The sequence below is a fragment of the Pezoporus wallicus genome, unplaced genomic scaffold, assembly GCF_028554395.1.
Source record: "Pezoporus wallicus isolate ANWC-B61680 ecotype Strahan unplaced genomic scaffold, APGP_CSIRO_Pwel_v1 contig_6899, whole genome shotgun sequence".
Classification (NCBI taxonomy): domain Eukaryota; kingdom Metazoa; phylum Chordata; class Aves; order Psittaciformes; family Psittacidae; genus Pezoporus; species Pezoporus wallicus.
Window position 1 is genome coordinate 1,610,311 of NW_026638613.1, and position 12,349 is coordinate 1,622,659.

A 12,349-nucleotide genomic window follows, 5' to 3' on the forward strand; every position below is an offset into this window, starting at 1 on the left:
TATTCCTCAAGTAGTCTCCAGTTCTTGAACAGGTACTTAAAAAGAGTTTTTTAAAAATATGGAGAGGGTTCAAAAAAAAAAAAAATTGACTATATAATGCTCATATTCTAGTTAGGTTCCTTCCCCTTCTCCAAATGAAAAAGTTCTTTCTAGAAACTGCCAAAATGTCTTTTCCAAAGGAAAAAAAAAATAATTCTTAACTCTGAGACAATTCTAAAGAGCAAATATTTTGCCTTTGAAATACACCTCATTGCACCAGATGGTGTGTATATATATATATTCTTAAATGTTCCTGTGGATGAATACTCCCACATATTCCTTACAATAGCACCTTCATCACTGTTCAAATCATCCAGACGTACTCAAAGGCACACAATTGCAAACTTGGTCATGCAAAAGAGTAGCAAAGTGGAGTAATCAGGAACAAAGCATGCCATTCAACTGGGTAAAACTCTTGTGCTTAACATCCCTAGTAGCACAGGCACTATTTAGTAATTTTACTAAGACCTAGCAACCATACAAAAATCTATCTTACCAAATATATATCTGTTCAGTATCTCTGTCAGCAACATGGACAGTGGGATTGAGTGCACCCTCAGCAAGTTTGCTGATGACACTAAGCTGTCTGGTGCAGTCCTCACACTGGAGGAGAAGAATGCCATCCAGAAGGACCTGGACAGGCTTGAGAGGTGGGTCACTGCAAACCTCGTGAAGTTCAACAAGGCCAAGTGCAGGGACCTGAACCAGGGTCAGGGCAATCCCAAATACAAAATACAGGGAGCAGCCCTGAGGAGAGTGACTTGAGGGTGTTGATGAGAAGCTCAACATGAGCCAACTGTAGCCTGGGCTGCAACACCAGCAGCATTATCAGCAGGTCAATGGAGGGGATTCTCCCCCTCTAATCTGCTGTCACGAGACCCCACCTGCAGTAGTGCATTCAGCTCTGGGGCTCAAACACAAACATGTGGAACTGTTGGTGTGAGTCCGGAGGAGGGCCACAGAGACACTCAAAGGGCTGGAGCACCTCTCCTATGAAGACAGGCTGAATGAGTAGGGTTTGTTCAGCCTGGTGAAGAGAAGGCTCCTGACAGATCTTACAGTCTGCTTCCATTGCCTAAAGGAAGCCAACAAGAAACCTGGGGAGGGACTTTCCACATGGGCATGTAATGACAGGACAAGGGGGAATGACTTGAAGCTGAAAGAGGGGATATTTAGATTCGATTAGGAATAAATTCTTCACTGTGAGGGTGGTGAGGCACTAGAACAGGTTGCCCAGGGAAGCTGTGGCTGCCTGATCCCTGGCATTGTTCAAGGCTCGGTTGGTCGGGGCTTTGAGCAACCTGATTTAATGGAAGGTGGCCTTGCCTGTGGCAGGGGGTTGGAACTATATGATCTTTAAGGTCTCTTCTAACCCAAACCATTCTATGATTCTATGAAATATAGGGAAGTTTTAAAGTTGTACATACTTATCCAACAGACTGGAAAGACTCCTAGCTACTTCATGCTTTATTAATATGTTCAATGCACCAATTTTCTTAAGGAAAGCTCTGGGCCACCCACAGCTTCACTGCCACATCTCTACTGTAGATTGTGCTTCAGTTACCACTTGTGCAGGTGTAATACTGATGACCTTACTGTATGGTTTTCAACACAATAGAATTATAAGCCTTATGGTCAGATTTTCAGCTGATGTCAATGAAGCTCTATTATTCTGCATGGAACTATACTGATTTCTCAGCAGAAAAATCTTGACCCATCTCTTCCACTCAGCAACAATGCCAAGTTTAATCTTTTTCTTCTAGTCTGTCTCTACGTCGTCCCCTGAAGTTTCTGCAATAGAATGTTTTGCTGGTATGGTAAATCCTCCATTGTATCAACCCTACTTGAATTTTTTTCTTACCCATTTGTAAGCCTTAGTGTAAAAGCTATCTTAGAATGAACATGTCTTTGCTGTAAATTATGCTTAAAAATTAAAACTAAACCTCAGACAGCAACTCCACAGAGACCTAAAATACTGACCTGAACTACAGTCAATACTACCTTCTTTCATAATTAGCCATGTTCTCAGCACAAAGGAATCAGTCAATTGCATACAAAGGTGTTGTCACATCATACCTGACAAACTTTGCAGTACGAATCCAGAAGAAATTTCTTCTAGGCCTCAAATGCCAGACTGCTACTCCTTAGTGATACAATTCAGGCCCCACAGGAACTAGGCAAACAGGTTCACTGCTCTCAGTACCGATGACCGGTGCTTTACGATTTAAGCAGATTATTCATCTCACAGCATAATACCTCCAAGACACTGCCTCTTAAATGCAGATAAATGCATCAAATCCACACAGAGAACCGAGTGTATGAGCTCTAGCACACAGAACTCTCTACAATTCTGACACATCCACTAGAATTGGATAAAAAATGACAATAAAGGAGAAAAAGTCCAATATTTTTTGTTCCTCAAATACTCTGTTGCAATGGTAGAGAAAAAAGTCAGGTAGCTGGTTATAGCTTTTCAGATTCTCAGGAAGAATTTTCTGCTGCCTGGAGTACTGCCATGAGATTAATTTAGTAGGAATCAGCTGAAAAATAGGAATTAATAACAGAAACTGTCATATTTAAATTTTTACCAGTCATACCTTATTTCTATAAATTCATTGCTACAAACATATACTAAATAATAAAGGACCATCATCAGGAAAAAAAAAAAGTCATGACTATGCATTTTTCTTTTCAGTAACTTCTCAAAGATCCAGATACAATCTCTACTTTCATCTCTTCTTGTCTAGTTTCTGCTGCAACAGTAATGCATTTTCAAAACTCTCAAGGTTTTCTACTTAACTAGGAAAGGACGTAGAAAAGCACTGCATCACAGAATGCAAAACAACAAAAAGAGCATTAAATTTCTTATTCCTTTAAGAAGGCTGCTGAGTAATAATGCTGGTTAAATTATGCAAGGAACACTATTCTCCCACAGACACACATTTAATATCTGCTAAGATTTGGTGTATTACATACTCGTAAGGAAAATGTGAACATTCTTTGATAAGATTTCTTCGTAAAAATGCTCCTGGAGATAGTAACAGTTCCATAGAGAAGAATTTAGTGGCAGATAATTTTTTCATATATATAGATAGCATCAGTATTAAAATGGAAATCAAGTACATAAAAACAAACAAAAAAAACCCAAAACAAACAAAAAAACAAACCAAACACCACCACCCCCAAACAAACACAAAAAAAAACAAAACCAAACAAAAACACCAAAAAAAACCCACTTGGAATGTATAGTTCCTTTTAAAGTCCAAACTCCCAGCCTAAAAGGAGTAGTCCTCCCTTGTGCAGCACTTTTCAGAAAAGGTGCTGCCTGCCTTCATTCTGCATCAAATCAATTTTTTGCTTTTTCATCCATGGCACTTCTACCATGATGCAAAGCATTTTTGCTGAAGCCTTTCATATAGAATCATAGAATAGTTAGGGCTGGAAAGGACCTCAAGATCATCTAGTTCCAACCCCCCTGCCATGGGCAGGGACACCTCACACTAAACCATCTCACCCAAGGCTTCGTCCAACCTGGCTCTGAACACCACCAGGGATGGAGCATTCACAACTTCCTTGGGCAAGCTATTCCAGTGCCTCACCACCATAAAAGAATTTCTTCCTTATATCCAGTCTAAACTTGCCCTGTTTAAATTTGAACTCATTACCCCTTGTCCTATCACTACAGCCCCTAATGAAGAGTCCATCCCCAGCAACCCTATAGCCCCCCTTCAGGTACTGGAAGGCTGCTATGAGGTCTCCACACAGCCTTCTCTTCTCCAGGCTGAACAGCCCCAACTTCCTCAGCCTGTCTTCATACAGGAGGTGCTCCAGTCCCCTGATCATCCTCGTGGCCCTCCTCTGGAGTTGTCCCAACAGTTCCATGTCCTTTTTATGTTGAGGACACCAGAACTGCACACAAAACTCCAAGTGAGGTCTCACCTCCTTCGACCTGCTGGTCACTCTCCTTTTGATGCAGCCCAGGATACGGTTGGCTTTCTGGGCTGTGAGCGCACACTGAAGCCGGCTCATGTTCATTTTCTTATTGACCAACACCCCCAAGTCCTTCTCCACAGGGCTGCTCTGAATCTCTTCTCTGCCCAACCTGTAGCTGTGCCTGGGATTGCCCCAACCCATGTGTTGGACCCTGCACTCAGCTTGGCTGAACTTCATAAGGTTGGCATTGGCCCACCTCTCAAGCATGTCAAGGTCCCTCTGGATGGCATCCCTTCCATCCAGCATATCAAGCAAACCACATAGCTTGGTGTCATTAGCAAACTTGCTGAGGGCGCACTCAATCCCACTGTCCATGTCACTGACAAAGATGTTTAACAAGACCGGTCCCAACACCGATCCCTGAGGGACACCACTCGTTACTGGTCTCCAGCTGGACATTGAGACATTGACCACAACTCTTTGCGTGCAGCCATCCAGCCAGTTCTTTATCCACCAAGTGGTCCACCTATCAAATTGATGTCTCTCCAATTTAGAGACAAGGATGTCGTGTGGGACAGCGTCAAATGCTTTGCACAAGTCCAGGTAGATGACATCAACTGCTCTACCCCTGTCCATCAGTTCTGTAGCCCCATCATAGAAGGCCATCAAATTGGTCAGGCAGGATTTCCTCTTAGTGAAGCCATGCTGGCTGTCACCAAGCACCTTGTTGTCTTTCATGTGCCTTAGCATGCCTTCCAGGAGAATCTGCTCCAAGATTTTGCCAGGCACAGAGGTGAGACTGACTGGTCTGTAATCCCCCGGGTCACCCATTTTCCCCTTCTTGAAAATGGGGGTTATATTCCCCTTTTTCTAGTTGTCGGGAACTTCACCTGACTGCCATGATTTTTCAAATATGATGGACAGTGGCTCAGCAACTTCATTCGCCGGCTCCTTCAGTACCCATAGATGGATTTCATCAGGTCCCATGGACTTGTGCACATTCAAGTTCTTAAGATGGTCTCGAACCAGATCCTCTGCTACAGTGGGCCCAAGGTCTTCATTCTCACAGTCCCTACATCTGCCTTCCAAGACGGGTGGTGTGGTCAGAGCCTTTGCCAGTGAAGACCAAGGCAAAGAAGTCATTCAGAACCTCAGCCTTCTCCAAATCCGTGGTAACCAGTTCTCCTGATAGCTTCCGGAGAGGGCCCACGTTATCCCTAGTCTATCTTTTTTTCTCAATGTAACTACAGAATCCCTTCCTGTTATCTTTATAATTTTATATATAATATTATATATAATTTTATATATATTAGATAGATGTTCAGTGCACAGCACTCTCTTCCCATCCAAACAGAAATGCTGAGCTATGGCAGCTTGAAGCAGAATTTCTATTTAGTTGTTTATTTTTCCTCAGTGACAGAATGTATTTTGGTTTGGAGTGTCGTCTTCTGTCTCCCCAAGATGTGCAACACATACATCTTGCATCTTAATAGAGGAATATTCACTGAACAGTCTAAAGAACAAAGCTGTGTAAATCTGAACTAAAAGACTGTGAAGCTTTACTGATGGTCCAGATAAGTATCTTTTCTCTGCATGTGAGTTGAGGCCTTTTTGGCTCTTCAAAGGACCCCACACAAACTTTACCAATATTTCATAGAGACCCAAGTGACTTTTAATGATACTTAGTTTGGATACTCTCATCAGTCTTAAGAGACAGAATTCTTAAATACTCTACCCATTCCCAGAGGCATACAATGTAAAACAGTGTATTGGTCAATGAAAACTCTGATCTTAGAAAATTTAATGGCAAGATAAAAACAAGCCATGGGTATTCTGCTATGAACGGCAACACAGAACAGGAAAGCTTACACAGCTTTTGGAGAAGAAGAGCACAGTAAAATTAAAGAAGAAGAAAGAGGAAGCGAGGGTTTCTAGAGACCATGCTGGGGTTGAATCACACCGATAATTTATTAGAAAAGAATGGGGTGGGAAGGGGAACAGCAAAGGAAATCACAGAAAAAAAATGCAGAAAAAAATGGCAAACTTCCACTGACTTTAACAGGCGACCATTCAACCCAAGCAAGCTGAACAAACCCTTTAGACTGAACTTACATCCCTGCTGGAGCAGTTACTAAAAAAAAAAAAAAAAAAACAAACCAAAAGAAAAACAAAAGAATAAAAAATAAATAATAATAAAAAATATACTTTTCATGAGAAGAAAACTCAATTTTGCTCCTATTTATTAAACACTAACAACATGATTTACAACACACTTGAATAAATAACAACAGCTAGACAACCACACAGAGCAGGACTCAGTTAATCACTATTAGTAGTAAATACTGAGAAAAATATTAAGTATAACACTATTAGTAGAGTAGGGCTGATGCAAACAGAAAATATAGCAAGCTGTGAAGTGTTAGTTGGGTAATACTGATGCAAGTAAAGACACCGTACAAATTGAAAAGATGGACAAGGAGAATTACTTTGTAAGAAAAGATGCTAGCACACTGAAATGAGTATCTGATACAGTATTCCTTGAAATCAGTAGATGTTTTCAGCATGGTATAAATCCAGAACTAGATAGTAAGAGCAGCAATGAACATACAAAAAAAAAAAAAAAAAAAAGTGCGATATTAAGAGAAGAATCTGTTTTCATTTATAATGCAAGTTTTCTTTTTACAAGATAAAGATCCCAAGGAAGAATAAGGCAAGCTAACTATTTCTGATCTGCACCAAACTCTGAAATTATTGACAAGTAATTGTTCCTCATTGAAACCAAAATATTCACTACTAAATGCTAAAAATTAAATCACCATGTATGACAGGGTTTCATTATCCTGAAATTATGCTCACACATGTGCACAATAAAAATGGAAGTTGTACGTAGAAAGAATCGGAAAAGGGTTAGGACAAGACTATTTTGATTGCATTTTAACATAAAAGATTAAAGGGCTTGAAAAATTTTACTTCCTTTCATGTAAAATAGTTAGCCCTTTTGCTTTCTTTCCAATATCTCAAAATGAGGAAGGCATACATCTGATACAGGTAGAAAATATGTTGTTGCATTTAAAAGAAATTAAAACATTCACCCAATTTTAATTAGCCCAATTATTTCTGTAAAAAATCTGGCTCATCCATGTGTGCAATGAGGGTTTTATATTAATGTACATCTGTCAAACAGTACAAGTCTAAACTGTGGAATATATCTGCATTTTTTTTAGGACTGCTGTAAAAAAAAAATAAAAAGGGAATTACTGAGGCATTCAAACATTGTGCATCGTGCTTTGTAATGTAATCTGTTTTTCTTAACACCTACACAGCTTATGTTCCTAGCTAGTACAGTTTAAAGAATAAATATGAACCCAGGATATCAACTTCCAAAGAAATACTTGGAAGAAGCTATTAGCAGATTTGGATTTTGCTATTTCAGAACATGATAGTCAAGCTCAAGTTTTTACTTCTTGAGATACTTAAACCAGCTGAAAGACTTTTGTTGTTGTTTCTACAGTTCATATCTAAATGTCCAATACAGCTACTGTACCTGCAGACTTTCATAAAGGAGTTAAGAGCTATTAAAACATACAGAATAGATGACATTTTGTTCTGGAAACAAAAATGCCTGTTGCACTGACTATATCCATGATGATCCTAAAAATATGCAAACCAAAAAGAATCAGAGAGAGTGGTGGCATGCAAGCTGATGAACCTTTATATTCCAGGGAACTGCCATGTGGGAATGTGCTTAATTTGGAAAGAACAGCAAGCTTTTCAAACCATTTTGTGTTTCACTGTCTTAAAACTGCACAGAATCACAAAACATTTCTGAGATGCAAAGGGAGATCATGGTCAGCAAAGCAACAAAATCACATCTGTGATTTCACATTCTCAAATGGAACAACATAGATGAGGATGTGCAGCATGACTAATTCATTGCCTTAGTATCACCCACAAGAAACATGAAGCAGTAATTTGAATGCTGTTGAACAGAACTTAACCTTGGGGAACTACGTATCAGGGGAAGAATGGGCTGGGAGAGGAAGGAGAGAGGGGGGAGGGAAAGGGAAAAGGGGAAAGAAAGAAAGGGGAAAGGGGGAACAAATAGCCAGGTGGTGAACTTCAGTCAAGAATTTCCTAAATAAGGAGAGTATTGTCTGCTTTGCCATTCTGAGAGAACTGGAAGGCTGAGTTCCTGAATTCAATTCTCACAACTTTAGGCTCTCATATAAGTGGGATGCATTTCTCCCAAGTAAGTGGAGTGTAGTGAGTATTTATGGTCCTCTTCATTTAACTTTGGTTTGCAACAACTCTGAGCAGTATGCTTATGAATTAAGCACCAGTCTTTCCCCAAATGGGAAAAGTGAATTTTAAATGAACTGACTTATTACAGATAGTTTATGCAGACAAGTCACACATTCAGATAATAGCACTGCCAGAAAAAGAATTTTATGGGTCTTCTGGGATGTGGGGAGTAGGGATGAGTTTGTACAGGAACAGCAGCTGACTAAAACTGAACCCAAGGGGGACAGACACCATCCTGACTAGTGAAACACTAGCCTTCAGTCATCATTACTTTCAGTTCCAATACAGTATGGACCTGAAAGACAAGTCAATTTATTCTGCATTTCCAAGTGCTCCAGTATTCCTCCCTGATGCTCAGTTAGGCACAGTTTCTGAGTTTACAGGAACATTTTCTACTATCTCCCACTGAGGACAGTTCTCCTCATTCTGAAGGGCAGCAACTTGCTCATAGCTAGGTGTGCTTTTGTCACCTTCCAATTGTTTAACATCACAGAGTATCTAAATCATCACTGGGAAGTCTGAGACCAAGAAGTCCATTCCAGAATATACCTACCTGTACAGGGGACAGACTTTCTCAAGGCTGACATGAACATTCACAGTACCTGAGCAATACTTCATATCTCACTACAGGATTTCTTCTGACATTCCTCTGAATGTACATTCAAAAACTCACACAAACCATACCAAAAGAAAAATAAGGAACAATGAAATTATCTTAATCCTTTAAAATCTCACCAAGTTTCTCTACAAAGAGAATCATGCCTCATGCAAGCTGGTCACACTCCTTTTCAGGAAAACACTTAAACTGTGTAGTGAGGAAGACAGTATACAAGTGCCCAAAATGAAGAGTATGGAATTGAGTAATACAATCTTCAACACCACTGGTTATCTCGTCTAGATCACATTATGTCTGCTAACATTGCAGAGTTTATAATCTTTGTAAAAGAATATTCCTAATAATTACATAGAAAATACCTGTTTTAAAAGGGGCTATATGTCTTCATATGGAACCACTGCATTACCTACATATCTATATTTAAATAAATAAACACAAGGAAAAAAGGATTTTACTAAAAAAAAAAACCCTGTACAATTTTCACTTGCACATTTAGAAAATTATTGTTTCCTTTTGGAAAGAATCAAAGAGAAGGAAGTCTGATCTGTGCAATAAATCTTGTTTCCTATCTTCTGCTATTTTATAGTAGATGCTATTCCTTTAAACTGTTTGCACCTTGCAGGCAATCCAAGGCTAATAAAACTGCTTTTATGCAACATGTCCAGTCTTTGTCTAATCAATTAAAAAAGTATTCTTTCTGCAAGCTCTCTCTCAATTCTTCAGTAAATACAAGTTATATACATTTTTTAGAATCATAATAGTGCTTTGACTGTAGGAAGATTTTTTATCTAAATTGAAATCAAGGAATAAAGTGTAATAGAGATGGACAAAGGCACTGCAAGCTCTAAAATCATGCTCAAGAAATATTTATGTAAAAAGTACTTGAATAAAGAGTCCTCTTGATTAATATAAATATCTACCAACATATTATAGCTAAGATGTGCATTTGACTAAAGCTATGTTTTAGAATACATAAACTATTAGCAGCTATGTTATTGGATTGGCTTGTAAGGCTAGAGTGTTAAATTGTTAAAGTTTGCAGCTTTTCTTTTCTGGGGCTGTCCTACAGGTGAAGAAGGTGTTCAGGAAGAAAACCAACAACAAAGCAACCAACTCTACACCAATAGCACAAGGTTATTCAGAGAAAGAACATAACTACCAGGTAGAATCAGACTATATGCCCAAGAAAGCAAAAACAAACAAGCAACATTTAATTACTCTTAAAATTTATACATCAAAACCAGAGCTGTATGTTGGGGACCTTGTCATGTCTGTGGCAGCACACAGAGCTTAAAGTACACTGTTGTAGTTAAACACTTTTATTTCTTCCTCACTGTATGATGCTTCTCAATAACTCCAGTTCAGTGCATTTCACACACTGCAGAAGAAAGGAATGGAGGAGAAAAGATACATCACACAAAAGAAAAGTCAGATGGCAGCTGTGCCAACTTAGGGCAAGAAAAGAAAGTGATACAAAAATTTGAAGCAGGGAAATTCACGGATAAGGAAGAAATGGGGAGAGTAAAACTAGAATATGAACTAAATACAAAGAAGCAATGGAGAGAATAAATCCGTCTCTGTGGATAGGTGCAAGAAACAAAGAAGAATTTTTGAACAGAGGCAAAAGGTGGAAAACAGACAAAGAGCAGCTATAGGAATAAAGGAGCAGGCAGGACTGGGTAGAAGCAACAACTGAAATATAGGAGGATTTTGCAACGTTTCTTTGATACCAGTTCATGAACATGCAAAGCAGGAAATGATGAAACAAAACACTTCTCACACAGCTACATTTCTCTAGACCAGTGCTGCTTCCCTTGTATAGGCCAGTGCAAAAAGACAGCTTTTCTAGCATTGGAAAGCTATCTCAGGGAACTACAACTGGTCTTCCACTGCTGAAGGACAACAGCATTCAGAGAGGACAACCACTCACAGCAGAGCTCTAACTAGTTGCTCCAAACTTGCTGCTATTTGCCTTTTCTAACATAGTACAGAGGTGACGAATCTTCTACGCCTGCTATCTCACTGCTCAGGTGTCATTCTGGACGCTGTATACTACCTACTGCTGGCTCACAAGTTTGTTCTCCTCAATTGATTGCATTCCCCAGTAGGACTACTTCACACAAGTGATAATCCTGTTTCTTGCAAAGACTGTATATTTTGTCTGCGAGATTATTCATTTCTTATCAGTTCCATGTAGAGAGCACTTTTATCAGTCACCTTGCACTGGGATAAAAAATATCATCTTGGCAGCTGAGCTAGTGAAAGAGTTAGAAGCACCACCTTAAAGGGTCAGCTTACTCTGAAGTTTCATCAGCTACCACAAAAAATATAGACCCAGCTAACTAATTCTGCAAGCTTGTGGCTCCATAAACACATGAAGCAAAAGATACAATTCCTTTGAAAAGGAAAGCAGGAAAGAAAATATTGGTGAATATAAAATTGGAAAAAGACTGGAAAAAGACTTTTATTAATTTTTTTATTGCTAGTGATACTTTTCACTGTTCTAGAAACTTTTTATAGGTCCATATAAGGATATAAGTAACACTTCAGAGTAAATTACACCAAGTTCAGCTAGTCAATGAAAGTACTTGGTAGCTTTGGCATCACAAAATAAAACTACATTGCTTAAGTATACTTTTGCTAGGGTAGGTTTTGTTTAATCTACAGTCCACAATAATGCAGTGAAGGGATGAGACTCATCAGAAGTAATTTAATAAGAAGTAATGTTACCCAGTGGGAAAAAATAAAATACAAGAAAGAAATTCAGGCTTTGCAATTGAAGCTGCAGTTCCATTGATTAACATCTGCTAAAATAAACCGCTGGACTGTAGACTTCCTCATTTATTGTCTTCCCCATGTTTTGGTTGCTAGGATATCCTTCTAAAGATACGTGGCAATTACTCATCTGAGAGTTGCAGGCAGGCAAAAGACAGAACAAGCAAAAAATCTTAATTAAAAATGATGATTAACAACCCAGAATGAATTATTTTTGTGCCTTTACTGAAAAGCTCTCAGAAAACCTTTGTAACCATTGACAGCAAAAGTATTATTCTGCCCCATTACCATAACAATTTCCCTGTCCCCCGATTAGACAAGGATGAGTATTTTCAGCAGATACAGTGTCTGGGAAGGCTTACAGGAACAGAGATGGAGTCACATTTTGCACAGATGGGCTCAGAAGCAATGAAAAGCTCAGGGCTGTTATTTTAGAGTACTAGAGCACAGGCATCCCTACAAATTTATGAAAACGTGTATGAATTCCCCTTTCTGCTCTCCATTCAGCACCATCCCTACTGTCATTAAACATTACTCCAGCTACCTCTGAGCAGTACTCATTGAACTACCAACACAAGCACCAACCTGCCCAGAAGCAGCATGCTCTCATCCAGCCTGCAACCAGGCTACAAACAGAGGCTTGCAACAGACAGACAAACCAACCCCCCTAATGCAAATCCACCT

General features: G+C 39.3%; 1 protein-coding gene across 9 annotated transcripts in view; it reads right to left on the minus strand.

Moving 5' to 3' along the window:
• NLGN1 (neuroligin 1) overlaps positions 1 to 12,349 on the minus strand; it is a 475,678-nt gene that overhangs the window by 269,432 nt on the left and 193,897 nt on the right. Inside the window, exon 1 of one of the 9 annotated variants that reach the window (XM_057411588.1) lies at positions 12,251 to 12,337. The exons of the other annotated variants lie outside the window; for them this stretch is intronic. Coding sequence (XP_057267571.1) covers positions 12,251 to 12,275 — 25 coding nt within the window. The 5' untranslated portion in view covers positions 12,276 to 12,337. Of the gene's footprint in view, positions 1 to 12,250; positions 12,338 to 12,349 lie in introns of those variants that run through there. 9 annotated transcript variants of the gene reach the window in all.